The sequence below is a fragment of the Sciurus carolinensis genome, chromosome 8, assembly GCF_902686445.1.
Source record: "Sciurus carolinensis chromosome 8, mSciCar1.2, whole genome shotgun sequence".
Taxonomy (NCBI): Eukaryota; Metazoa; Chordata; class Mammalia; order Rodentia; family Sciuridae; genus Sciurus; species Sciurus carolinensis.
Window position 1 is genome coordinate 31,179,872 of NC_062220.1, and position 24,870 is coordinate 31,204,741.

Consider the following 24,870-nt stretch of genomic DNA (forward strand, 5'->3'; position numbering starts at 1 on the left):
ATTTTAGATTGCTGGGACTCACTCTCAAAGTTTCTGACCCAGTAAGCCTAAGATGGGAATACAGGACATGCATTTCTAATAAGCTCTCAATTTCTGTGATTTCGGTTTCAGTATGTTCTTTCAAGGGTTCATTTGTTGGAAGCTTGGTCTCCAGTGTGGTGATGTGGGAGGTCATGAAACTTTTAAGATGTGGGGCTTACTGTAAGGTAATTAGGTTATGGGGTTATAACATCCTTAGAAGGGATTAATGCAGTTCTCATGGGACCCTGGCTAGTTCTTGAGAATGAGTTATAAGAGTGGCCTATCCCTGTGACTTCACTTCTCATGTGTGCTCTCTCCACGTCATCCATGATGTGACATAGCCAAGGGGGTTTTCACCAGCAGGCTGAATTGATGGGACCACCTGATCGTGAACTTTCAGTCTCTAAAACTGTAAGCTAAATAACCTTCTTTTTATTATACACTATCCAGAATCAGGCAACTCGTAGCAACAGGAAATGGACTAACATTCCATGTTTGAGAAACATTGGTTTAAACAAAACTTCTCTGGCTTCCAGTTCTGATCTTTGAGCTTGGAGGTCAGTGTCCTCTTTATTAGATGATACTATAAGACAGTACTGGCTGAGGCAGGGGATTGCTCTCAGTATCAAATTATGATTATTACTAATGGTTCTGTTTTCCTACACTTCTGTTCCACACAGATTTTAGATGATGATTTGCCTTAATGTAGGTCCTCTTAATCTTTTTCCACCCTGGAATTTATAACCTCCTGTCCCTGGTTTTCAACTCCCTCTCTAGCGTGACCTTTGCTTATAATGGGTCTCTGACAAATCTGCCTGCTTTTAACCTCCCGCTTGGATCTAAACCAAAGGTTCCCAACATTTCTTGGAACATGGTACCCCCTAGTTTCTCAGTAACATTTTCATAATTCCATGTCTTAGTCTTTTCAGACTGTTTCAACAAATATCACTCACTGACTGGCTAATAAACAATAGCAAATTAATTCTCACAGTTCTAGAAAGTGGGAAGTCCAAGATCAAGAACATGTTGCTGGGTTGTCTGCAAAAGTGCAAAAGTTTATGAGACACAGTTGGAACCACAGCACTCCAATCTCATCCCTCCAGTCTCTTTTAACTTCCATCATCTGATTGGTCCTCATGTCCACAGTTTCCTGGCACACATATCTCAGCTCAACATTCCAAGAGTAAACACAAATTGATGGCAATATTTATATTTATTTTTGCAATTTCTTGGATAAAAACCATTTAAACAATGTTTGGTAAGGTGTTATTCTCATAAAAACATCTTTTGAAACAAATGTATTTCTATTTTTCACAAAAGCTAAAATTACATGCTGAAACAGAGTTAATTACTTAGCACAATATGATACCAGAAGATTTGTAGAGTAAGAATAATGAACTACATCATTAAACTAAACAATTACACTGAACTAGAAAACTGACTCAGTAGTAAAATATAAAAATCTACAATTATAAATATAAATTTGGTCCATGGAGACACTAGAGCAGTATTTACAGTAAGTATTAGATTATTCCTACTTCAGGTGAATACTGCAGTTGTAAAATGTTGAATATCACAGGGAACAGAGTGGTTTATTTACAGACTACTATATTAAAAGTTATATTTCTAGCAAATCTGATGATTGCTACAAATACAGCTAAAAATTTGACACTAAAAACAAACATTTTCTGTAATTGGGAATTCCTAATATCTATAAATTGAAATTTTGTTAAAATCAATATGGAAAAAAATACCACAATTTTATTCTTAGAAATACTGTAAAATTTAATCATTTTAGTTCAAACATAACAAGTGAATGACAAGAAGTCTTTCAAAAAGGCACACGTTGTTAATTATGTAAATTTGGCAGCAGAATCCTATGTCATGAAAGTTACAAAGTAAACAAATAACAGAACTGGACTGATTTTCCTAATTTTAGAAAGAGGAAAATAATGCTCAGTTGTGGGCTTCCCCAACTCTTTAGCATTAAACTAAAGACTCTAAGCTCTCAGCTATATTTCCATCAGCCAAAGCTGCGCCATTACTGTCCAAAGAGGTGGATGGATTCTCTTCCTGCCTTGTGCTGACAAGGCTGAGGACCACTTTGTAGAGAAACTGATACTGTTCCTAGAGAATGGAGAGAGGGAAGTTATAAACAGGAAACTCACTGAAAAACACATTTGTAAAAAGAAGGACTATTTGCAGATAGGCCAGCACTGATCATGGAAGGGCATTCTGTTTAGGGTTTGCTATACTCAGCAAAGATACACAATGTTCATTATTGTCTCTTTGTGATTATATTAAAGTAGCTTTTCGATTAGTGAACACTCATTGACCTGGAGAGTCAACCCTCATACATTTGCCAATGATAAGTACTCTGTTCCTAGTCATTTGCTTCTTGGAATCAGAAGGTTATGTGATGAAGTTCCATCGACTCATGGCAAAATGCTTTGGCACTAATTCACAAATAAATTGCTTATTTTCTCTTCCCCAGCTGCAATGACATCAAATGGTTCTGTCCATTTATGGAAGTTATCATCTGTGATATGCTGTCAGACCAGCAACCCAGGCAGAATGCAGTCTTTCCACCATCTTTTTATTAAGCACTCTTCACATTCCCTCAGCCTGGCGGATCCTATGCTCTGCTTTGAGAGAAAGTGTGTGTGCGTTCTGCTGTGATCTTGTTATAAGGTCCTTAGCATAAATGGCCAAGAAGATGAAGATGAGCCTATTACTTCTGCACCAACCTTAACTTTTCCCTTTATGTTATTTGCACTGAGTTCCCAATTGTATTTCTAAATGATTTCCACAATAATAAAAACTTCAAAATTACTGGTTGAGACAGGTTACCAGATGTGCTATGTCTCTTCCTTGAATGTACATATTTTATCTCTTTTTAAAAGCACCCAGGGATCACCCATTTGTTAACTTCAGATACTGAATTTGGCTTGAGAAAAAAGCCAATGGCTCTAACATTTAGGTCTCTGTGGTCTATCAACTGTTCTAGGATGAATAGAACTTGAGTTCCAGAAAAATAACCACTTATTTTGCTGGGTAAGTCCATTTGTGGGTATTTCAAATGCAGATATTTTTGAAAATTATAATAAGTCTGGTAAAAAGGCACACGAGACATAAATTTTTTTAGCCATCAGATTTCTGGAAGACAGCCTTGAAACTCAGCTGAAAGCCACATGTTAATGTTATCACTCAATGTGATCTTTCTTATACACAGTAAGATTTCCACAGTCTCAAGTAAGTAATACCTTCTAACAAATGTTTGGTTCAGTGCTCCATTACTTACAATGTCAGCGAAGACTCCTGGCCTCATCAAATTGATCATCTTGGCTACCTGGTAAATATCCACGGAATTCTCCTTTTCAAGTTGGTGCATAAGGGTCGTCAGAGCACAGAAAGTTCCTGCTGTCACTCCTCCATGCCTTGGAAGAAAGAGTAGGAACAAAAACTCTATTCAGATGCAACAAACATTCACATTCGGAATTCACAGAGCAAACAGTCTTAAAATTTTGCAATAAAAACAAAAATTTAGTCACTTTTCCCTACTTTTGGGGGCATAGAATTATAGTTTAGTTGGAAACTTTGCCAAGAGTTCATGACATCAGCAAATGAGATAATACAAGTTTAATATTTGCTTATGCATTGGCTATTTTACGCTATAAAAAGACACAGATGAAAAATTAAAAGATAACCACAATTACAATATGTATCTAATATATATGTTATATATAATTCTAGTAGTTTTGCTTGTTTGTAACAGAAACCCAGACAAATCTATAGAATAAAGATATCTCTTTCAGATAAATAAAAAGAATGTTGATTTTACTCCTGCCTTAGGAAACTAGTGGCTGAAAAATATCCCTATGGTTAGATATTTCCTGTAAAAATCCCAATGTGAAAACGGTCTCAACACAGAGTTCTCAGCGTAAAATGCAAGAGCAGATTCTTAGGATGGTGCACACAATTTGACTTCATTAGGAGCTTGAAGTGAAGTGAGAAGTGTTCTGTGTTACTCTTGCTGATAGTAAGTGGGTAATTCACCCTGGATGAATCACTACAGTGATTCACAGCCCAAAGCATTAGATTGGCTGGAAGACAGCAGAGGTATTCATAGACCCAGAGGAAGTTCAGGATTAAAAGGATTGAAAGTGTAGCACTTACTCATCATGCACAATCATGGGCCCATCCCTGTTGGCAGCTTCTTCTTTGATAATACTTATGAGTTCAAAGGTTTTACTAATGGGACTATCTGGATTTGGCCATTTGGGACACTGAAAATGCCTCACTTCCAGTACATAATCATCCTATGAGAAAAAAAAGAACAAATTAGTATTTTTTTCCTGTTCTTTGCTTTTTATTTTGGTGGAGGGGATACAGGGGATTGAACACAGGGGCACTTGACCACTGAGCCACATCCTCAGCCCTTTTTAATATTTTATTTAGAGACAGTATCACACTGAGTTGTTTAGCACCTCACTTTTGCTAAAGCTGGCTTTGAACTCCCGATCCTCCTCCCTTAGCCACCTGAGCCACTGGGATGACAGGCACATGCCACCATGTCTGGCTTAAATTAGTATTTTTTTAAAGAAAGCAATATTGGTTATTGGCAGTTCATCATGAGTGGAATAACTGGGGAAAATTAGGAATACTGTTAGGTAATAAAATCCAATGGCACGAGTGAGCAGCAGCAGCTGCAGCATGTCTCTTTAGCTAGGAAGGAAGAAACAATTGTGGTGTCACATTTACTGGGCATAGATTTAGTCAGTATTTTTAAATTTTAAAAGTAAACCTTATCGGTGTCATGCCAATGTTGACAAACCATGGAAGGATGCACCACAGATGTCTCTGTGCTGCTCAATTTAAAGTTACCAAAAGAAATCTTCGGTGCTAAAATTTGTTTGGAAAATATCACAGAACTCTTCAAACACCAGCAATACTTAGACTTCCCTAAGGGAAGGAGGAGATCACGAGACAATGGGAAAAGACTTGTGAGGAGGGCAGAGATCTAGGTTCAACTCCATTCTAGTTCTATTTCTTGCACAGGAGACTAAACAGACATGTAACTTGATTAAATCCCTTAAGCCTCTGACCTTAGTTTCCTCAAGTGCACTGAATAACATGATACATTTAAAAATAACTACCAGAACCTAAATTTTGTATGGCAAGTGAAAAAGGGCCAAGACAGTCAAGATTCTACCAAAGAAGAAGAAGAAGAAGAAGAAGAAGAAGAAGAAGAAGAAGAAGAAGACGACGACAGAGCATTAGCTCATCAGATATCATAAATTATTACATGCTATCTGGATAAAGACCCTACTATTTTGGCAGAGGAACTAAGAGACCAGTGAAATAAAATAAAGATGCTAGAAGCAAGACCATACACAGATAAAAACTCGATTTATGGCTGAACAGACATTGCTGATCCATAAGTAATGCAGAAACAAGGATTACCACATATAAAATAATGAAATTGGATCCTTGTTTCAGGAAATGTAATGTAAAAAATCGATTCTAGGTAGAAATATAAAATATTTCAAAAGGATGTAGAAGAGTAGTATCTTTAGGATTTCAGGTAAGGGGGGATTTTGGACACAAATTATGATTTCTTTAGAAAAGAAAAAAGATTATTAAATTCATACAGATTAAAATTAAAAATTCACATACCAAAAAAGATCATGAAGAAAATAAAAAATAATCTAATAACAATCTGGGAGAAGGTATTTGCCACGTATGTATCTGAAAAAAATTAGTGTCCAAAATATCAGAATATCAAAAGACTTTCAATAAATAAATAAGTAAATGATAAAGAATCTAGAAGAAAAATGGACAAAAATAATGAACAGCATATTACAAAAGATAACATCTCAATGGCCAATAAATTTTTGTAAAAATAATCAACTTCATTTTCAACAAGCAAAAATGCAAATTAACACCACGATAAAATGCCATTGCATTCCACCACAAGCAGTTTGGGGATGGAAAAATTCCAGATCACTCATACACTCCTGATGGGTGGGAAGCTTGGTAGAACCATTACTTAGTACAGCTGACACAACTTGAAGATGCTCCCATCTATTCACCCAAATAAGGGAATTTCCAGGAATATGCAAAAGAAAATTTTGCATAAAATATGTATAAAATATACATTCTAGACCTGTTTGTGATAGCAAAAAAACAAAACACAACAGACACAACTCCAAACAGACAAGTAATAGCCCAGATGTGGAATAGAAAAAATATATTTTACAAACTGGAATGTTAACAGCAGAAATAAGTGAATTTGAGTTATACCCCAATTACATGGATAATGTCAGCAACACTATAATGAGGGAAAGTCACACATCTCTGAAAACACACGTGATATAACTTATGTAATGCTAAAAAAACCAAAAACAAAACCCAACAACATGGTGTTAGGAAAACATCAAGAAAAGATGAAAGTACAAAGTAAATCAAGAGGGCACTAAATTAATTCAGGAAGAGGCTATTTCTGAAGAGAGGGTGTGGAATGTAGTGTGAGCCCGGGAGAATTGTCCAAGGTAAAGGACATGTGCTTTCTCCTGAACTCGGTTGTGAGCACACAATTTTCTGTTTCAATTTTACACTTTGAGCATATATTAAAATGTTCTATTAAATATGTAATATTTAACACATTTAAAAAATAGCCCTTATAACAAATAACAGACCCCTACCTTTGAGGTCAGTAGTTGAATCCAAGCTTCCTGGACACTGAAATCAATCCTGGTCTATTCAGAATAGACTTTCACCTCCTATTGACCTCAAATGCTGTGATATTTGGTGAATAGCACTTAAAAGTGCCTGAAGTTCAGGGAGCTGCCCACCTTAGTCTTTCCTTCTCTCTTAATCATGATTTTAGGAATGCATCCCATCCTTGGGTTAGGTTCCTGGGTGATCAAGGTGTGGATAACAGGTGACTCCCATAGATGAGAGGTACTCAATTGAGGGTAATCATGAATGAAAATTCTTATTTATTTACAAATAATACTAGGAGGAGAAGAGCTGTCAATTTCCCAAGGCTGAGTTAGGCATCAGACATGATGAGTGATCAGTAAATTGGAATGACAAGATAAAGTTATCTCATAATTTTTATTCTTGTAATAAGCTTTTTAACTAACTGGAGAGAACAATGCGAGGAAGGCATGAGAGAGGGAAGAATAAAGGTTTTGCTAAAGTGGTAAGAGTATAATCATAGGTAGAAACTAGCTTGCCTCTCGTTTTCCAATCAAGGAAGTGACTGATTGCTCCTCTGCTGGCCTAGAATCAACACATTCTTCTTCTTTTTTTCTTTAACCGAGTAGGACACTATTACATTGACATAATTGTTCACATTATTAATCCATCCGCATCATTGATTATATGTGTTTTGGTCATCATATATTTGGAGAATAGAGAACTTCTTCTACAGCATATGTGGTTTATCAGTTTCAGAATTAGAGTAAAATGTAGCATTTAAACTAACTGTTTTTCCTGAGATGACACTCTGAATCTCACATGCCTAAGTCTCTTCATCTTTTAGTATTCTACTATAACTTTAAATAAGTAATTATTGACAAATAACCCAAATGGATATTTTCTATGCAAGTAAAAATTTATTAAAACAACATACTATCTTGTTGATAGCAATCGTGTTTTCTATTGTTTATTATAAAATCCTAGTTTATTGTACTGAACATTTTCAAAGCATTTTTTCACTTATCAACTCATTGTATGCTGGCAGAATGGTAAGTTTGGGTAGGTAATATTTTCCCCATTTTACTTAGCAGAATATAAGGTAAGAGTCTATCTTAAAACACAAGAATGAGAACTAATAAAATTACTTATTAATGTGTTTACTTTAAACTCAAGTTCTTTTAGCAACAGAGTGGAGTAAAAGGCAGATCTTTGATTTCTTGGGTGTAGAGAAGTTAGGAGTTGTGTAGTTTAGTGGTGACTAATTGTTTGATTCTATAATGATTCTGAAAATGAAGGTTCTCAGTAGTGGAATATTGATTATTTGAGTAATTATCTCAATTCACAAGAAATCAGAATCAAAGATCCTTAAGTCAGCATGTGTTCAAAATATAGGTAAAATGAAAAGTTTGTCATTTAACTTGTGTCCATACCTGTGTAGCTTCTAGAATAAAGTCTTGAATTACAAGTTTTTCCTCATTAGACAGACATTTGTGTTCTTCAGCCATAAGAGTGACCTTAAAGCTCTCACAATTTATAGGCTCATCTTTATTTGGCCAGTAAACAAATTCATCTTCTGCCTGGAAAGTTAAAAACCAAAGAAGAGTCTAGCTTTTAGTAAAGTCTCAAAAGTCAGATTATAAAATAAAGTTAATTGGTTCAATCAATTCAAATTTTACTTTAAATCTCTAAATTCACTTCTGAAATCTTTCCAATGTCTTAAACCAGATTGATGTGTAAAAATCAAATATTACATTCAAGAACCCAAATTTTTGCTATGTGATTTTGTGCCCATAGCTTAGCAATGCCAATAGTAAGCTTAATGCTTCCATTACTGACAAGTGAGTTGGGAAGATTTAGGTAATTTTAAGAGCTCAGCAATTTCTAAACAACAATTTCTAACAACTTTAAAAGCAAAAACTGAATAAGTATATATATATGCAAGTCTAAATGAAATATTAATTTAGTTTTGGTTTCTGGGTTCTCCAAACACAAATAAAGAATAATGGATGTGTTCTGGTTTTCTGATACTAAAAAAGCCCTATGTATACTAGTTTACTTTATTCCAACTGAATCTTTTTAAAAAGATTTTTTAAGGACCTCCTTAAATTAAGGGAATCTCCGAATTTCCTAAGAATATGACTACAATCTAATTTCCTTAAGCAGTGTCACAAGTACACATATTGAAGTTAATTTTAATCTGCTTTCATTTAACTATGTCTTTTCACAGAGGATAATGTATATCCAAACAAGTTCAACAGAAGGGAAGGTATGATTCCAATGATATGAGTCTGTTAGTTAAAAATAAAATTACTTTCTTTGCTTATTGGTGTGGCTTTCTGAAGATTGTGAACTATTATTTTCCATGTAAGGAAAGAACTAAACATGAACTAAGGGACTTACCATGTTTTGACCATCAGGGATCATAACCACCAGCTGGGCATTATGATCCCATATCATCCTCCAGAAATCCTTGATGGTATGGAGAAGAGGGTGCTGGGTGATGATGAATTCATTGCTCTGGTAATAACCCTACAAAAGCAAAGAAAAGGTGAAAAAAAAAAACAAAACTCTGGCATATGACTTTGAACATTCAAAAAACATGTGGTAAGTTCATGGAGCTTAACCCAAAGTTGTCTTTTAAATTATAGATTGTGTTTACAAATAACAATGCGGTTATTATAGCCAATACTTGCAGGGCACTTCCTATATGCTAGGTACAGACAGTTTTCTTCCTCTTAAAAGAAACTTACTCTTTATGACAATATTATGAGACAGGAACTGTGATCCCCATTTTACTGATGATTAAATGGAGGTATAAGAAGTTCAGTGTCATGGTTAAATTTAAGAGTTGTAGTCTAGTTTACCTATCACCTACAGGACCAGACTTATCAAAATGGCATGTGGAATGTGTTTCCTACATTAGATAGAATGAAATTCTACAGCAAAATTTAAAATTCTTCTTTTCCACAAACTCCAGGGTCAGAAAGCCAAATTGTACATGTACAACAGGACACCTTCAGTATCCACTCACTCTGGTTGCCTCTGTAAGACATGAATCAGGAAGACTCCTCCCAGATTTTGCTGCAGAAACCTGGAAACTGGTATCTTCAGATTAATCATAATTTCTATGCTGTTACTTACTAAAATCATGGCTCTTCTATCTCATGTTCTGAGTTCTTTCAGATCCTATGCCTAACCCCTGATGGGCCCCACCCATCACACATCTACATATTTTCTGCATGGATATTGCTCAGTAATGTCTTCGCTGGATGAATAGAACAGATGTTTGGAATGGTAATTAGGGCTCTGTTTTACTGTCCTGAAATGGTAATGAAGGTCACACAACAACTATGTTATGGCTTAGATATGAGGTATCCCCCAAAAGCTCATATGTGAGACAATGCAAGAAGGTTTAGAAGTGAAATGTTTGGGTTATGAGAGCCTTAACTCAATCAGTGCATTAATTCCCTAATAGGGATTAACTGAGTGGTAACTGAAGGCAGGGTAGGGTGTGGTTAGAGGAGGTAGATCAATGAGGGGGTCATGCCTTTGGGGTAAATATTTTGTATCTGGTGAGTGGAGTCTCTCTCTGCTTCCTGATATAGTGTCCTGAACTGCTTTCCTCTACCATACTCTTCCACCATAATGCTGTGCCTCACATGGATCCCTGAGGAAAGGAGCTGGCTGTCTATGGACCGAGACCTCTGACACCGTGAGCCCCCAAATAAACTTTTCCTCCTCTAAAGTTGTTATTATCAGGTCTTTTGGTTGCAACTGCCAAAAAGTTGACTAGAGCAATCTACTCAAGCACCCATCCCTCACATAAATGCAGAAGGAAAATATTTTATCTTTAGAAATCCGGGTCCCCAAATGAGCCCTGAGTGCAGGGCTAGAACAGTGCTGTACACCTGGAGTGGTAATTTCAGTAAGCTTGGGCTTTGCGGAAGCAGATGCATCCTGGGTCTGCCAACGGGCTCTGCACTGGTAAATAAAATGGAGCCTCTTAGCTTGGCAAGTGTGAGTTTTATATCTACTTATCAGTCATGAATGATGAGTTTGGGTTCCTGCATATCCTTATCTGTCCTGCTAGGGGTTCTTCGGTCCCAGCACACAAAAACATGGAGGAACACTGATATTCCTACTTGCTGCAGGAGTCTGTGAGTCTGCAATCTCCAACTTATGCCCACTAGAGTTGCTGCCTCTGCTGCCGTCACTGCTGTTGTGGGCAGCCCACTTTGGTGTGGAATTCTGCTAACAGTCTCCCCAGGGATGTCTCTGACTCACCATGATGTAGGAGGCATTGATGTAGTCCGTGCCTTCCCCACTCAGGGACGAAATGCCAACCCTGGATCGCTCCACTGGAACACAGAGCATTCATTACAAACAACCACTCTCACAGCACCGTCCCATTCTCCCTCAACACCCAAGTGCAAAATATAGTTCCATTTCCCAGAATGGGTGTCTGTGGTCCTTAAGCTATCCATTAAAATACGTTTTGTGTTTAGATAAAATGAAGATTTTATCAGTCTTTTTCTAAATGGTTACACATTGGGCATAATTACAACAGTATGATAATAGATCTAACATATAATAATTAGAGTGAATGACATTTGTCTCAAGATATACAAATATTGCAAATTAGTTACTATTACTGTGAAAAAGTTGATTTTCCCAGTTTCAAAGTAACTTACCTGGGATAATAGAAGAAGTTCTGTTCTTTTCCCTGTTGCATTGTTTCAGGGCTGTAGAATAGTCACTCTGCTGTATATTTGATTGGCTTAGGAGCTGAGCAAGAGAAAAGTGTGGGTTATTTCATTGAAATCAGGGTATTTCATTTAAGTCACCCAAATAAGCAAGCATGCGTGAACATATGCCCTGACCAAGATGATACTAACATACTGGATTGACCTATTTTCCAAGGATTCCTTGAATTAAACCTGGTTTTAGTGAATTCCCTGGGGCATCTGTGCTTTATACCAGGGGAGGTGAAAGAAGCAGAGAACCCTCACTAGTTCACCTTTCAGCACCAAGAGAATCTTCCTTGTAGCTTACTCTACAATGTGTGCCCCGTTTCCTTTACTTAAATCTCACACAGCTGTTCGGAGGTAAATTACATTGTGTGGTGTGCATGTGTGTGCCTGTGGGTGTTAGATTCTATTAATTGCTTCTACTGCTGTTTAGTATTGCAGTACACAAGTCATCTATATTCTACTCATCTAGTCCCCACCTAGTGTTTGAGATATTTCCAATGTTTAGCAATTTCAAGTTTTGTAGCAATGAATATCTCTTTCATGTTTCTTATTGTGCACATATGTAAAGGCTTCTATAGTGAATTAGCAGTCAAGGATGTTTAATTTTTAACACTCTTATAACAATAAATAAATAGAAGGACAAACAGTAGATTAGAGGAAAGGGAACGAGGGGAGGAAAGGTGCAGTACTAGGGATTGCAATGGAGCAAATGACATTCCATCATGGCCAAATGAATGCCATTATTATGCATAAACATAATGCACTAATAAAAACACTAAAAACAGTCTGATAGATGAAAAACAGCATGTCATGGTTTTGATTTGCAGTTCCTTCATTACTGTGAGATTGTGAATTTTAGTGCTCATTAGTCATTTAGATTTCTTTGATGACTGCCTTTTCATATTTTTATTTCCTGCCACTTATTAGATTCTTGATGTCTTGAATATAAATCTACACAGTCTGTTAAAAATCATGAATGTGTTCTCTTCAGTCACACAGATTCACAGTCCATTTTAAAATGTTTTCTTAAAGAGTTCTGTAAATTATGTTTTTAAGAAGTCCTTCTCTACCCTGAAGTCATCAAAAGGTAGTTTCCAACATTTTCTTACAGTAGTCATGAAGTTTTGCTTTCACCTCATCCATTTAGAATATATTTGAATGTTTGAAGTGTGATAAAGATATAATTTTACTTTTTTCCACATAGAAAATTTCCCAATGCTAATTATTGATTAGTCTGCACTACCATCTCCATCTCATAAAAGATTTCCTTTGACACATCTTCCTTTGGCTGTTTTGTTGGTCTATAATATTACATACATATTCTTCCATGTACAGTACAACAGAATTTTTCTTCTTTAGTACAAGTAGAAGGTTTTTGGGTCTCTACCTTCCCATATTAAATTAAAATTTGTTCATTTTCCATGAAAAACCCTGCTGGAAATTTGAGATACATAAACTTTTATATTCAACTTAAGGAGAATTAACATTTTCACAATACTTACATTTATTAATAGTGTGTCTGTATTTGTGCCTAATTTTACACTCCTCAGTTCTATTATAAAACTCAGTTCAGTTTTATAATTTTCTCTATACACTAATTGCACGTTTTGTTAAGTGATATTTTTTTGAGACCCTGGAGTTGTTTTTCACAATTGGGTGTTTTCTGTTCTAATGCATTTTCTAGTCACTCATAATTAATAAATATTGATTTTCACAGATACTTGTTGAACTCTAATAACAGATAATATATTCACTTTTGTTTCTTGGTGTTCTATGCAGACAATCATATCAACTGCAAATCCCTTTGTACCTACATAGCTTATTTTTTTGTTTAACCTAATTTCCAATATAATGTTTGATAATGGTATCATAGCTGACAGCCCTTGTCTTTTCTTGAATCTGTTCTGACAATTCCCAACTTTAATCTTTTATGTCTGGTGTTAGTTTTAGTTTTATGATTCACACCTTCTAGAAAGCTAATAAAAACTTCCTTCCATTTCCAGTTTACTAAGAATTTTGTTAAAAATGCTATCTAATTTTACTGAATACTTATTCTGCATCTATTGAGAGGGTCATATAATTTTTATACCTAAATATATTTATATTCACTAAATCATCAGTTCATTCTTGGAATAAACTCTATAAACTCTACTTGATCAGGATATTGAAAAAATACAGATAGCTCAGTTGGTAAGAGTGTTTGCTTCACAAGCATGAGGCCCTGGGTTCAATCTCCAGTACTGAAAAAAAAAAAAAAATACACTGCTGGATTTGAGTCGGTGATATTTTAAAAAGAATTTTATTGACATTGCCCTATAAGTATCCTGTACTGTCATTGCATTGTTTTCATATCAAAATTTTATTTGTCCAGTAAAATAGTTGGGATAATTTGCAACCTAAATATATATATATATATATATATATATATATATATATATATATATGTTTCTTTTTTCCTTTTTCTTTCTTTCTTTTTTTTTTTTTTTTTTTTTTTTGGTACCAGGGATTGAACTCAGGGGCACTTGGTCACTGAGTCACATCCCCAGTACTATTTTGTATTTTATTTAGAGAGAGAGTCTCACTGAGTCGCTTAGTACCTCACTTTTGCTGAAGCTGGCTTTGAACTTTTGATCCTCATGCCTCAGCTTCCCAAGCTGCTGGGATTACAGGCCTGTGCCATACCACACAGCTACAACCTAGATTTTTTTACCCTAATGTCTGGAAATTTTTGTGCCCAGATATTAAATTTTGGGAGGTCTGGTTATATTTTCAAGGTGAGATATTTGTAGGAATTGTGCTATGTGGTGCTTCTTTTGACCTTTAATCCTAAAGATTTTATAATTTCCTCTTGAATATATAAATTATTAAAAAGGATATTTTTAGAGTCCAAATATCCACATGTGGGGGTGGGCAACTCTTCATTGACATGTTCTAATTTTACCATACTATTTTCTGGAAATATGGTTAGTATGCTGCTATAGGTTCTTTGAAATTACCTCCCCTCCCCTGAGCATCTGTTTAACATTTTTACAAGCTAAGCCTAGGTAGAATGTATGCAGGACACACACATGCACTCTCTCTCCTCTTTCTCTTTCCCTCCTCCGTGGAGGCAACAGCATCCACAGGGTGCTCCAAGGCCTCCAGCCTTGGAGTCTGCACATCCATTACTATGTGCACCCACTTAGGTTTTCCTGCTTCTGAACATTAAGTCCAAGTTCTGAATTCTAGCTCCTTGCACCTACTCAGATCTCTGCTTCCTCAATTCCCTCCATTTCTAATCAGTTTTAAAAAGAAGCTCATATGTCTATCATTAAAGCATAAACAAAGAATCAAAAAATAAACAAAGCAAAAAACCCCTCTAATCCCATGGTTCCTTACAGTTGTTTTTATGATTCTCTCCAGAGTACAATTTTTAAAGAGATTTGTAGTTGTTCTCTTTAATTCCTCAAATGAATTCAGTTTTTCACTCCCTGTAATCTGGTTTCAATGCTTTATGTCCCTAAATAGCTTTGGCAAAAGGTCATGAATATCCTCTTGGCTACATTCAGTGGCCTTCCCCATAATGAATTGATTTCTCCATTTCCTTCTTCTTCAAACATTATTTTCTTTGGATTCTCTAATCTCACATAGTCCTAAATCCTCTTTACCTTTTGATTCCTATTTTTAACCCATTCTTTTGTAGGATAGCCATTCACTAATTATAGTTTTCCTTAAATAATCTCTCCCAAACCTTCAAGGAAAAACATCTCATTTCCTGCAAGGTGTCATGTATTAAAATCTAATTCCAACTGTGAAGTATTAAGAGGGATAAGTAACATGAATGTTTAGATGAGGGGCCTTTGAGAGGTGATCAGGATTAGCTAAATTCCTTAAGGAGGAGCTCCCATGACTGAATCCTGGGATCTTTAAAAGAAGAGGGGAAAAGACCAGAATACAGACACACATACATACACACTCATATTCTCTCTCTCTCCTTCTCTCTCCTTCTTTATCTCTGGGACTCTGCTAATAAGAAGGCCATACAGGAGATGTGGCCTCTTACATTCTGTACATACAAATCCTAAGCCAAATTAGCCTCTCTTCTTTATAAGTAGCTACCTCAGGTGTTTCATTACAGTGATGAAAAGCTGATGAAATGCACTTTCCAATTACCTCAAAATTAGGTAGATTTAGATGTAAGCTTAACCGTATTATTACCCACCACACACCTTAAGCTTGCACTTCTTCTTCCTGAATTCTCCCTGTGAATATTACCACCTTCACTTACGCTGCAGGATTCTGAGTAGTTATGCTTGCTCCTTTTCCCTCCCCACTGCGGAGTCCCATAAATCACCAAGTCCTGTGATCACCTCAGTAACATATCCCATACAATTCTTCCCTAAGTAGTATCCTTACTTGTTCTTCTACAGTACCTTGTTTTTACTTCTATAATTGCTCTTTTCGTACTGTTTTGTGTTTGTTTCTTTTCTTATCTGTATCACCCATTAGACTGCAAGCACCAGGAGAGTAGAAACTGGGTGTGCCTTTTTAAAATTAATGTTTCTATTCTAGTTAGTACCAAACACAAAAGCCTGGGATCTGATGGGTAGCTGACAATTATTCATGGAATAAATAGACCCACAATTTGTTTCAAGGAAATTTTTCTATGGATAAACTTGAATGAATAGGACTATATACATACACACTTATATTTCCCTACTTATCTTGTTAACAGGAAAGACAGTCAAATATCTCTCCTTTTCATGGGACCTTAAGTCTTTATTTTCACACTGGATTATTCAGTTTAAATCATATCAAATATTTTATGTAATTGTGTAGGGGTAAATCATATTTAAATGAGAATTCTGTTGAAAGTAAGTGGTATAACATTAAAATTAGGTTGTTAAGATGACTCTTCATCTACGCAGAAGCCATCCTAACAGGCTGATTTTAATGTTTTACATCTCTTTATTATCTGTTTTGGGAATCCAAACTGCATGTTTTTCTCCCCCGCCCCCAAAGCATTTCTTTATGACTCAGGTCTGGCTGAGCAGAGCAGTTGTGTTTCTGATAGCATGTTCTGTGTTTAGTGTCCAACCCAGTTTTCCTCATACCCCCAGGAGCACAGAAGGTAGTGATAAGAAGGCAAAAGGCCTGAGGGAGTCCATGGTGGCTAAAACATGCTGTTCCTGGCTAGGGAAAAGAGAGAAGAAAACATAGAATCTCAAAGTTTGTTGACTCTCCTGGTTTTTTTTTTTTTTTTTTTTTTCCCAGTGTCTTCTAAATTCTTCCTATATAGTCTTTCTTCAGGAATGAACCTTGCCTCTCTAGGAATCCTGAGAAATAAGAGGATAGTACAGAAATAATATGGAACAAAATAACAACCTTCACTCCAAAAATTTATGATTCTGCAAATCTTCATGTCTCTCCTGCAGTTCTGATAATACCTGCTTTGCAACATCTCTGCTTACTGATTTTGGGAAGCTGGAGAGCTAGTGTTGTGAGACATACGGCATCAAACAAAACATGCCCTCTCGCTGGCGAGCTGCCTTGAGACAGGCGAGTGGGAGAAACTGGGGTAGAAGAAGCTATTGTTCTGGTGTGGCCTACTCTATAGTCCCAGGGTTTCAAGTGAGACATAGACTTTTCCAAAGTGCAGTAGGAACAGCTTGAGCCATAGCACTTGTGTTAAAGTGGTCTGGATTTTTTTTTTTTTCTTCAAGTCAATAAGAGCACTTATATGCTTTGTATTATGAGTTCTGTCTGTTCGTTCTGTTACGCTCTATACCCTCCTTTCCCAGGCCAAGTCTGCATTTATAAAAGTTACTCTAGGGTTTCTGAGAACTTTTCCTCTTGCCACAAAGAATTAAGTTTCTCCTTGAAATTTATTGTGTGGTGCTATAACCTGGTGTAAAGAACAAGATGATTTGAACACAAAGCTATTGCATCAACAAAACTCTCAACCTGTCCACATAGCCTTGGTCTCAAGTCAAATGAGAAGATGTGGGGACATTTAGTTCTGTGGTGACAACCAAGAGGCATCCAGGGAACTCACTTGGAATTGCTTCTCCAGTTTTGTTTTGCCCGTTGGTCCTGGAATGAGGAGTGCATTAACATAGGCGTGAATGTGACTGTCTGGCACCTCTGTTTCTTTACTGAGTATGGCCTCAACCAGTGTATCATGAATGAAGACATATTGTTCCTGGCAAAACAATGACAATAGAAACATTAGTTCAGATATTCTCATATGTATCTAAGTATGAAACTGGTACCCTCCATTGACAGACTAAAAGAGTTTAACAAAATGGTTATAGAGGGGAGAACCCACAGAGATTGCTCATCAGACATGGCAGGAAGTCAGATAGAGGATAGGAGGTGACTCAGGAAGAAAGGATCTCTTCTGTTCCTCACCTCTCTATTTATCATACATTTTCGTTTGTGGGTAGAAAGCAGGAAGATTTGGAGAGGCAAAGCAGCATCCCCTGCCATTCCTTGGTACCAGACATTTCTACACTTCCCAGGAGGGCTTTCCTGACTCCCATACTTCAGACAGTCTTCCCCTTCTGACCACTCCAACTCTCCTTGTAGCCTGCCATGTATAATTTGTTTGATTTTATCTACAGTTTTTAATAGTTCTCTCATATTTCATGTATGGAAGTTCCCTGGTCTTTTTTGACCCAAAAGTCATTCCTTGAGGGGAGTATGGTTTGGTTTTGAAGTCTACTCAGTCATGTTTCTGATTTTTTTTTTCAAGTTCACATCTATGGTTTTCAATTTAAATTCATTTTTATTTATTTAGAAAAAGCAAAATAAAATACAGGTTTGCAGACTCTGGCCTGTATTATATATGGTCAAATTATGTGGACCTAAAAAAAAAAGCTTTAGTGTCACTCATGCTTTTAAAACAGGAAAATGAATCCATTAGTTTGGTATATGTATGAATAATTTGAGGATTTTGATAACAGGATAAGTATTGACTATTCCACTGACTCTTGTGTTACTAGTGTCATCTTAAAGATATTCTTCAATTGGTCACAAAACAGACAAAATTTAACTAACCCATCTGTAACATATCTGTTGTTAACTGGTTATGTGGATTGAACTGTGTCCCCGAAAAGATACATCAATGCTCTAACTCCTCAGTACCTCAGAATGTGGCCTTCACTGAATATAGGGTCATTGAAGACCCCATTTGGTCCCAAACTGTTGAAAATACGCTTAAGTAATTAGTTAAGATGAGGTCGACTGGGATAGCATGGTGACTGGTTTCCTTGTGAGAAAAAGGAAGTTTGGACGCAGAGGGAAGATACCAAGTGAAGACTGAGGCAGGGATTGGAGTGATGCCAACAAAGACCTGGGGCCACCAAAAGCTGGGAGAGTCAGGAAGTGATCCTCCCACTAGCTTCTGAAGGAGCATGGCTGTGCCAACACCTTGTTTCCAGACTTTGAGTCTTTGGAACTGTGAGCTAATGCATTTCTGTCGTTTAAGCCACACAGTCTGTGTAGTTCATTATGGTCATCTTAGGAGATGAAGACATCTATGTTTTAGTGACATTTCCATACCTTAAACGAATAAAGATATATTTTTAAACCATACCTCAGTTTGCACCAAGTAATTTCTTTGTGAACGAATGTGTTTTAAGAAGCCAAATACATTGACAGTTCCCTCGTGCTGAATCTGTTGCAACATACTGTCTAGCACAATATATGTGCCTGTTCTTCCAACACCAGCACTGAAAGAAATATTTCAATGTCAAACAGATTACTCACACAGATTGATTAGAATAATTTCGTTCCCCAAGTAATGAGTCACATGATAAATTTAATAATCTAATCTTGTAAACAGTTTAAAGTTAAGCATAGTAATTTGAGCAGCAAATATGAAAAGTTTCCTTTTGAGATTTTTTGCTGTGGATGAAACTGCAAAATAACCTATTTTGTGGGATATTTTTTTTTAAATCGACAATTATATTTATTATTCATTATACATTACACATTGAAAATAGCATGTATCAGAGCACAGCAAACAGACATTTAATCTGAGAAAAATGAAAGCATCGACTTCACTACATTCTGAAAAGCAAAGGTCCTTGGGTCTGTATTGCCAGGCAGACATGTTTACAAAGGTTTCTGCATTCATGGGGAAAAGAATTTGATGGAGCTTTCGGCTGAAAATATCATTGCAGTGAGATTGTGAGGATAAAGCATAACTTCAGTCATTTCTAAAGGGCCATTATTCATCAACTTCTTCAAAACCTCTATCAGGGGGACAGAATTCATAGACAGGGATTCTTTTCAAATGTTTCAACACGTACGAAATGCTAGAGTGGAAAATTAGCACCTGCTTTGCACAATAGCCTGGGCCTTCTCCATTTGCCAAGAAACAATTCCTGACCTTCAGAGCTATTTTTCCTGTGTTTTCTGGGTTTCCTCAGAGTATCCTCAGGTGAAGAGATTAAAAAAAATCTCAAGATCAGTCTCTCAAACTTTGTCTGAGAATAGCTCCTGAGATAGGTAATTAGACTGTGTCAGATAAGATATACACCAAAGGAAACACTTGTTTCTGCAAAAACACAGATACTGCTTTGACAAAATACTGCATGTAGAAATGAACTTGATTTTTTGTGGACATAAAGCTCAGTACAGTCAGCATTCTGAGAATATTAATTACTGTTATTTTAACTGAGAAATATTAGATGAAAACATTACCTTTTTTTTCTCTCTCTCTTTGTAATGTCATTCTTGCAATTTATCAACCCAATCATGGAAATTGAAGTTCTTGGACAATGATAAATTGATAATATATTCAATGTGATATGTTAGAAAGAACTTAGGAAAAGGAGAAAGGGATTTTGATCCCAAATTGTTGAATAATATATTCAAGTTATTTTGCCGAGTTCCTTACAGTCTGCCTGCTTTGGCTTCTCTAATGTAAACCTGGCATAACAATTCTAAAACAGAATCACTTTTAGGAACAGGAGGTGAATATTAAGCATTTTTTATCCCATGGTGTTATAAGAAATGTTTAATAATAAAAGTATTCCACCTGTTTCATACAGTTAATAAGTTCCTATCCAACAATCAAATCAAATAATAGACATCTTAAAAATATATGGTGATAAGCAGATGATGATGATCCATAATGGGGGGTGGGAGGGAGGCAAGAATAGAGGAAGGAGGGAATGTATAGAGGGAAAAGAGGGGTGGGATGGGTGGAGGGAAGGAAAAAAATAACAGAATGAATCAAACACCATTACCCTATGTAAATGTATGATTACACAAATGGTATGCCTCTACTTCATGTACAAACAGAAACAAGTTGTACCCCATTTGTTTACAATAAAAAAAATAATTAAAAAAATATGGTGTTCTGAAATACTCAGCAATCAAATTCCAAGTCTTAGCATTAACACTTCCTAGAGATTTATACTTATGAAAATGGGCATATAATTTCATCCCTCTCATTTCATGAAATCATTCCCATTTTGGCAAAATCTGTCCCATCGATTTCCTCTTTGTTGGCATAAGCTATTCTGTGAATTCAGAAGCACATCTCTGAGACTTACCTGCAGTGTACCACAACAGGCCCCACGGCGTGGCGCTTGGCGTGGGCCGCCTTTCTCACGAAGGTCAGCACCGGCAGTGAGTACTCTGGTACCCCCATGTCAGGCCACTGAGTGTAGTGATATTGTGTGACCACGCGCCCACTGGGTCTTCCTTTCTGGGAGCCCTGGAAAAGTTTAGACAGCTAACGACAGTAAGAGGCATGCAGAAATGCACGCACATGTGCACAATTCTTAAATATCAGTTCAGGATTCACAGCCTGACCCTGGTGTCTATAATGAAGCAAAAAGAGTGCACTGCCATTTGTGATGATCGACTGTGTGTGCCCATTTGGCTAGCTATGGTAGCCAGCTGTCGGGTCAGAAACTAGTTGCAACAGATGCTGTTGTGAAGGTATCTTTAAGATGTGATTAACATTTCAATCTGTAGACTTGAGTACAGCAGATCACCCTCCATAATGTGGGTGGGACAGATCTAAAGACTAAAGAACAGACACGTTTCCTGAAAAATAAGGGATTCTTTCCAAGACTGCAACACAGAAACCCTGCCTGAATGTTCAGCCTGCTGCCTTGATGAATTTTAATCTTCAATCACAACATCAACTCCTACTTGAATTTCCAAGCTACTGACCTGTCCTACAGATTTCAGAATTGGTAATCCTCCAAGGCATTTGAGTCAATCCTTAAAAAAACTCAGTGATCTACTGATCTTTCTGTCTGTCCATCTGTCCTATTGGACCTGTTACCCTTGGGAATCCCAAATAATACGCTATTTTTCTGGCTGTTTTTTCTCTTTGCTGATTTTAATCTCCACTCCTTTTAGCTGGATATTGTGATTCTGTCAGAGCTGTCCTGTCAAGTGATGACAGGGGTCAGGAATTTTGGTTTATACATCATACCCCCTGAAATCACAGGTACCATAACTAGTCTGGCTTCAAAGCCAGAGCTGACATTTAGTTACCTAGAAGTCACTGGGATTGAGGTGTAGCTGTGATAAGAACTCTGACTGCCTTCAACTCTCCCTCTCTATATTTTTTACCCTTTTTTGGTTATATTACTCATTCATTCAAGAAGAACTGAAATGTATTATATAATTGATGATAGAACCTCATTTGTTTTGTTTTTAAAATTATTTGCAATTGATGAATTAAAATGGTATTAATTTACGGTGTACAAGGTAAACATATTTTGAACTACGTATACATTGTGAAATGCTTATAAAGTTAATTAACATATGCCTAACCTCATAAGCTTTTTGGTGAGAATACTTTAAATCTACTCTCTTAGAAATTTTTTAATTATATAACACACTGTCATTATCTATAGTCACTATATTATTCAATAGATCTTTTGAACTTATTCCTCTTGCTATGGTTTGGATATGAGGTATCCGCTGAAAGGTCCTGTGTTAACTACTTAGTCCATCCTACTCTGAATGGACTAATTGGCTGATAACTGTAGGCAGGCGGGGCATGACTGGAGGTGGATCACTAGGGGCATTCCCTGGAAGGATTTGTCTTCCCTATGTTCCCCTTCCCCTCTCTCTGCTTTCTGGCTACCATAATTGGAGCTGTTCCTACACCACGCCTTTCTGCCATGATGTTCATTGGGCCCAGAGTAATGGAGTCTCCTGACCATGGACTGAACCCCTGAAACCATGATCCAAAATAAACTTTTCCTCTCCTAAGGTATTCTTGTCAGGCATTTTGGTCACAGTGATGAAAAGCTGACTAACACACCTCCTACCTGAAATTCTTACCTTTGACCAACTTCTCCCCAGGTCTCTTAACTCCCAGCCCCTGGTAGGTAACCCATTCTCTCTGTTAATCTGAGTTTGACTTTCTCAGACTCCACATATAAGTGAGATCATGGATTATTTGTCTTTCTGTGCCTGGCTTATGTCACTTCATCCAAGTTGTCACACATGACAGGGTTTCATTGTCCTTTGAAACTGAATAGTATTTCATTATATGTATATACATATACACACCACATTTTCTTCATCCATTTATCTTTTGAAAGGGTTTGGCCATCATGTGTTGACTCACCTTTTTTATCTTTGTGTTTCTTAGAGTAAAATTCCTCACAGTGTAATAGGCAAGTACTTGAACATTCTTCTGATTAACCAGAAAGTTCCCGTATTCCTCACTACCATCAGTAGGCCAGTACTGGTCACATTTTCTCTGCAAGAGAGACGAATGAAGACGCTAATTAACATTTGTACATTTCAAATGTTCAATGTAAAAGTCACTGCTGAAATGAGTAGAGGTTTGAGACACTGAAAGGAATGGCTCGGTTACTTATCTAAATGTTGTCTTCTTTCTACGTGATTGCAAGTTAGCTGTAGAGGTGACCAGACACAGACTCACAGAAAGGAAAGAGGGTTCAGATCTAGTCCATTTATCCCCCTTTCAGATGAGGAAAGTGAGGCCAGATGTATTGAGTTATTAGAGAGCCAACACTCAAATTCAGGTTCTGTGAATTAAAATTGACTTCATTCTTTGTTGCTTTTCAATGGGTTGCAATTACTATTTCTCACAGTATGAAGAATGCATTTAAGAAGCAGATAGGCACTTGGGACTTCTTCTTTTGAGACATATCTTTTCAGTTTGTTTTTTGTTATTTTATTGATTAATTTCTGAAAAATCTTTGTATATTCTGGGATTTAATCAATTACATTTTATGTATATATATATACTTTTAGGTATATATGTATATGTATAATATGCACCAATAAAAATTATTACAAAGAAGCATATAGCTTGATTCATAGTGAAACTTATTGACCTGTAGTACTGTTTCCCTTTAATTATCATACTTGCTAGGCAGTCCTCGGCTTTCATAACTTTTGTTGCTTTCTAATGCTGACTCTATTAAAACAAATTGAAAATGCCTCTAATTGCTCTCTAGGGGATGATGTTATAGATGACCACTTACCCTTCCTTTCTCCACGAGGTTTGTTATCATGACAATCACTTCTACATTATGCTCCCATATCATTCTCCAGAAGTCTTCAGCTGTAGATTTCAGTGGCCCTTGGGCAGCTATGTAAGCCTTTGGTCTGTTGTAGCCCTGAAGAAACAAATAATTAGTTATTTCTTACTAATGGATTGCATGCTATTTTAAATAGTAGAACACTTATGTCTTTGAGGTCAGCATCCTTTTCTCTAACAGAAAATCTTAAAAAAATAAATAAATTCACAAAGCTTAAAAAGTTGATAGTACTAGCAAGGACAGCATTTCTTTCTGAACTATAATTTCTATAAAACCAAGAGTTCTCTTTACTTTGACAAAGCCTTGATTCCCTGCATCTTTATTCCAAGTGCATTTAATCCAAGTTTATTAATTATGCCTAAAATCTGGTTCTTCACTGCCTGTTGAGGCAAGGCTGGACAATTTGGTGAAAGCCTGTATGAAAAAAAAATAAAATAGGACTGGGGATGTAGCTCAGTGGTAGAGTGCTTACCTAGCATGAGGGAGGAACTGGGTTCAATCTCCAGTTCCAGCAAGTGTGCTGCTTTGAGATGTATTTCAGGAAATGGGGCTCAGTTGTCTACAAAGTTAAGAAAGCTTGAGTTGTGACCTTCTTCTTCTTGGCAATGCTGAATAGGGCTAATCATTAATAGCTATCTGTGATTAAGCACCGACTGTTGAACAGGATACTTAACAAACATTAACCTAGTCTTGTATCTGTGCAAAATGAAAGCACCATCCCTGATTTAGAGATGAGGTACTGAAGCTACTTAGTGAGTGGTCTACAGTTCCTGAACAGTGCCAGTTAGTTCAAAGAAATTGTGTATACTGAAGAGTAGCCAAATTTATATAAGCTGATAACTGGTTTGATAATCAAG

The 24,870-nt window shown here is 36.6% G+C and overlaps 1 protein-coding gene across 4 annotated transcripts in view; it reads right to left on the minus strand.

Moving 5' to 3' along the window:
• Positions 1-1,215: 1,215 nt before the first annotated feature.
• Ptprz1 (protein tyrosine phosphatase receptor type Z1) overlaps positions 1,216-24,870 on the minus strand; it is a 172,661-nt gene continuing 149,006 nt past the window's right edge. For all 4 annotated transcript variants that reach the window (XM_047560614.1, XM_047560613.1, XM_047560616.1 and 1 more), the window contains 12 exons: positions 23,957-24,091; positions 23,068-23,202; positions 21,023-21,186; positions 19,054-19,189; positions 17,512-17,658; positions 11,418-11,511; positions 11,011-11,084; positions 9,127-9,255; positions 8,157-8,303; positions 4,198-4,340; positions 3,323-3,458; positions 1,216-2,148 (listed from right to left, as the gene is read on the minus strand). In XM_047560614.1, the coding sequence (XP_047416570.1) occupies positions 2,008-2,148; positions 3,323-3,458; positions 4,198-4,340; positions 8,157-8,303; positions 9,127-9,255; positions 11,011-11,084; positions 11,418-11,511; positions 17,512-17,658; positions 19,054-19,189; positions 21,023-21,186; positions 23,068-23,202; positions 23,957-24,091 (1,581 nt within the window). In that variant the 3' untranslated portion in view covers positions 1,216-2,007. The remainder of the gene's footprint in view (positions 2,149-3,322; positions 3,459-4,197; positions 4,341-8,156; positions 8,304-9,126; positions 9,256-11,010; positions 11,085-11,417; positions 11,512-17,511; positions 17,659-19,053; positions 19,190-21,022; positions 21,187-23,067; positions 23,203-23,956; positions 24,092-24,870) is intronic.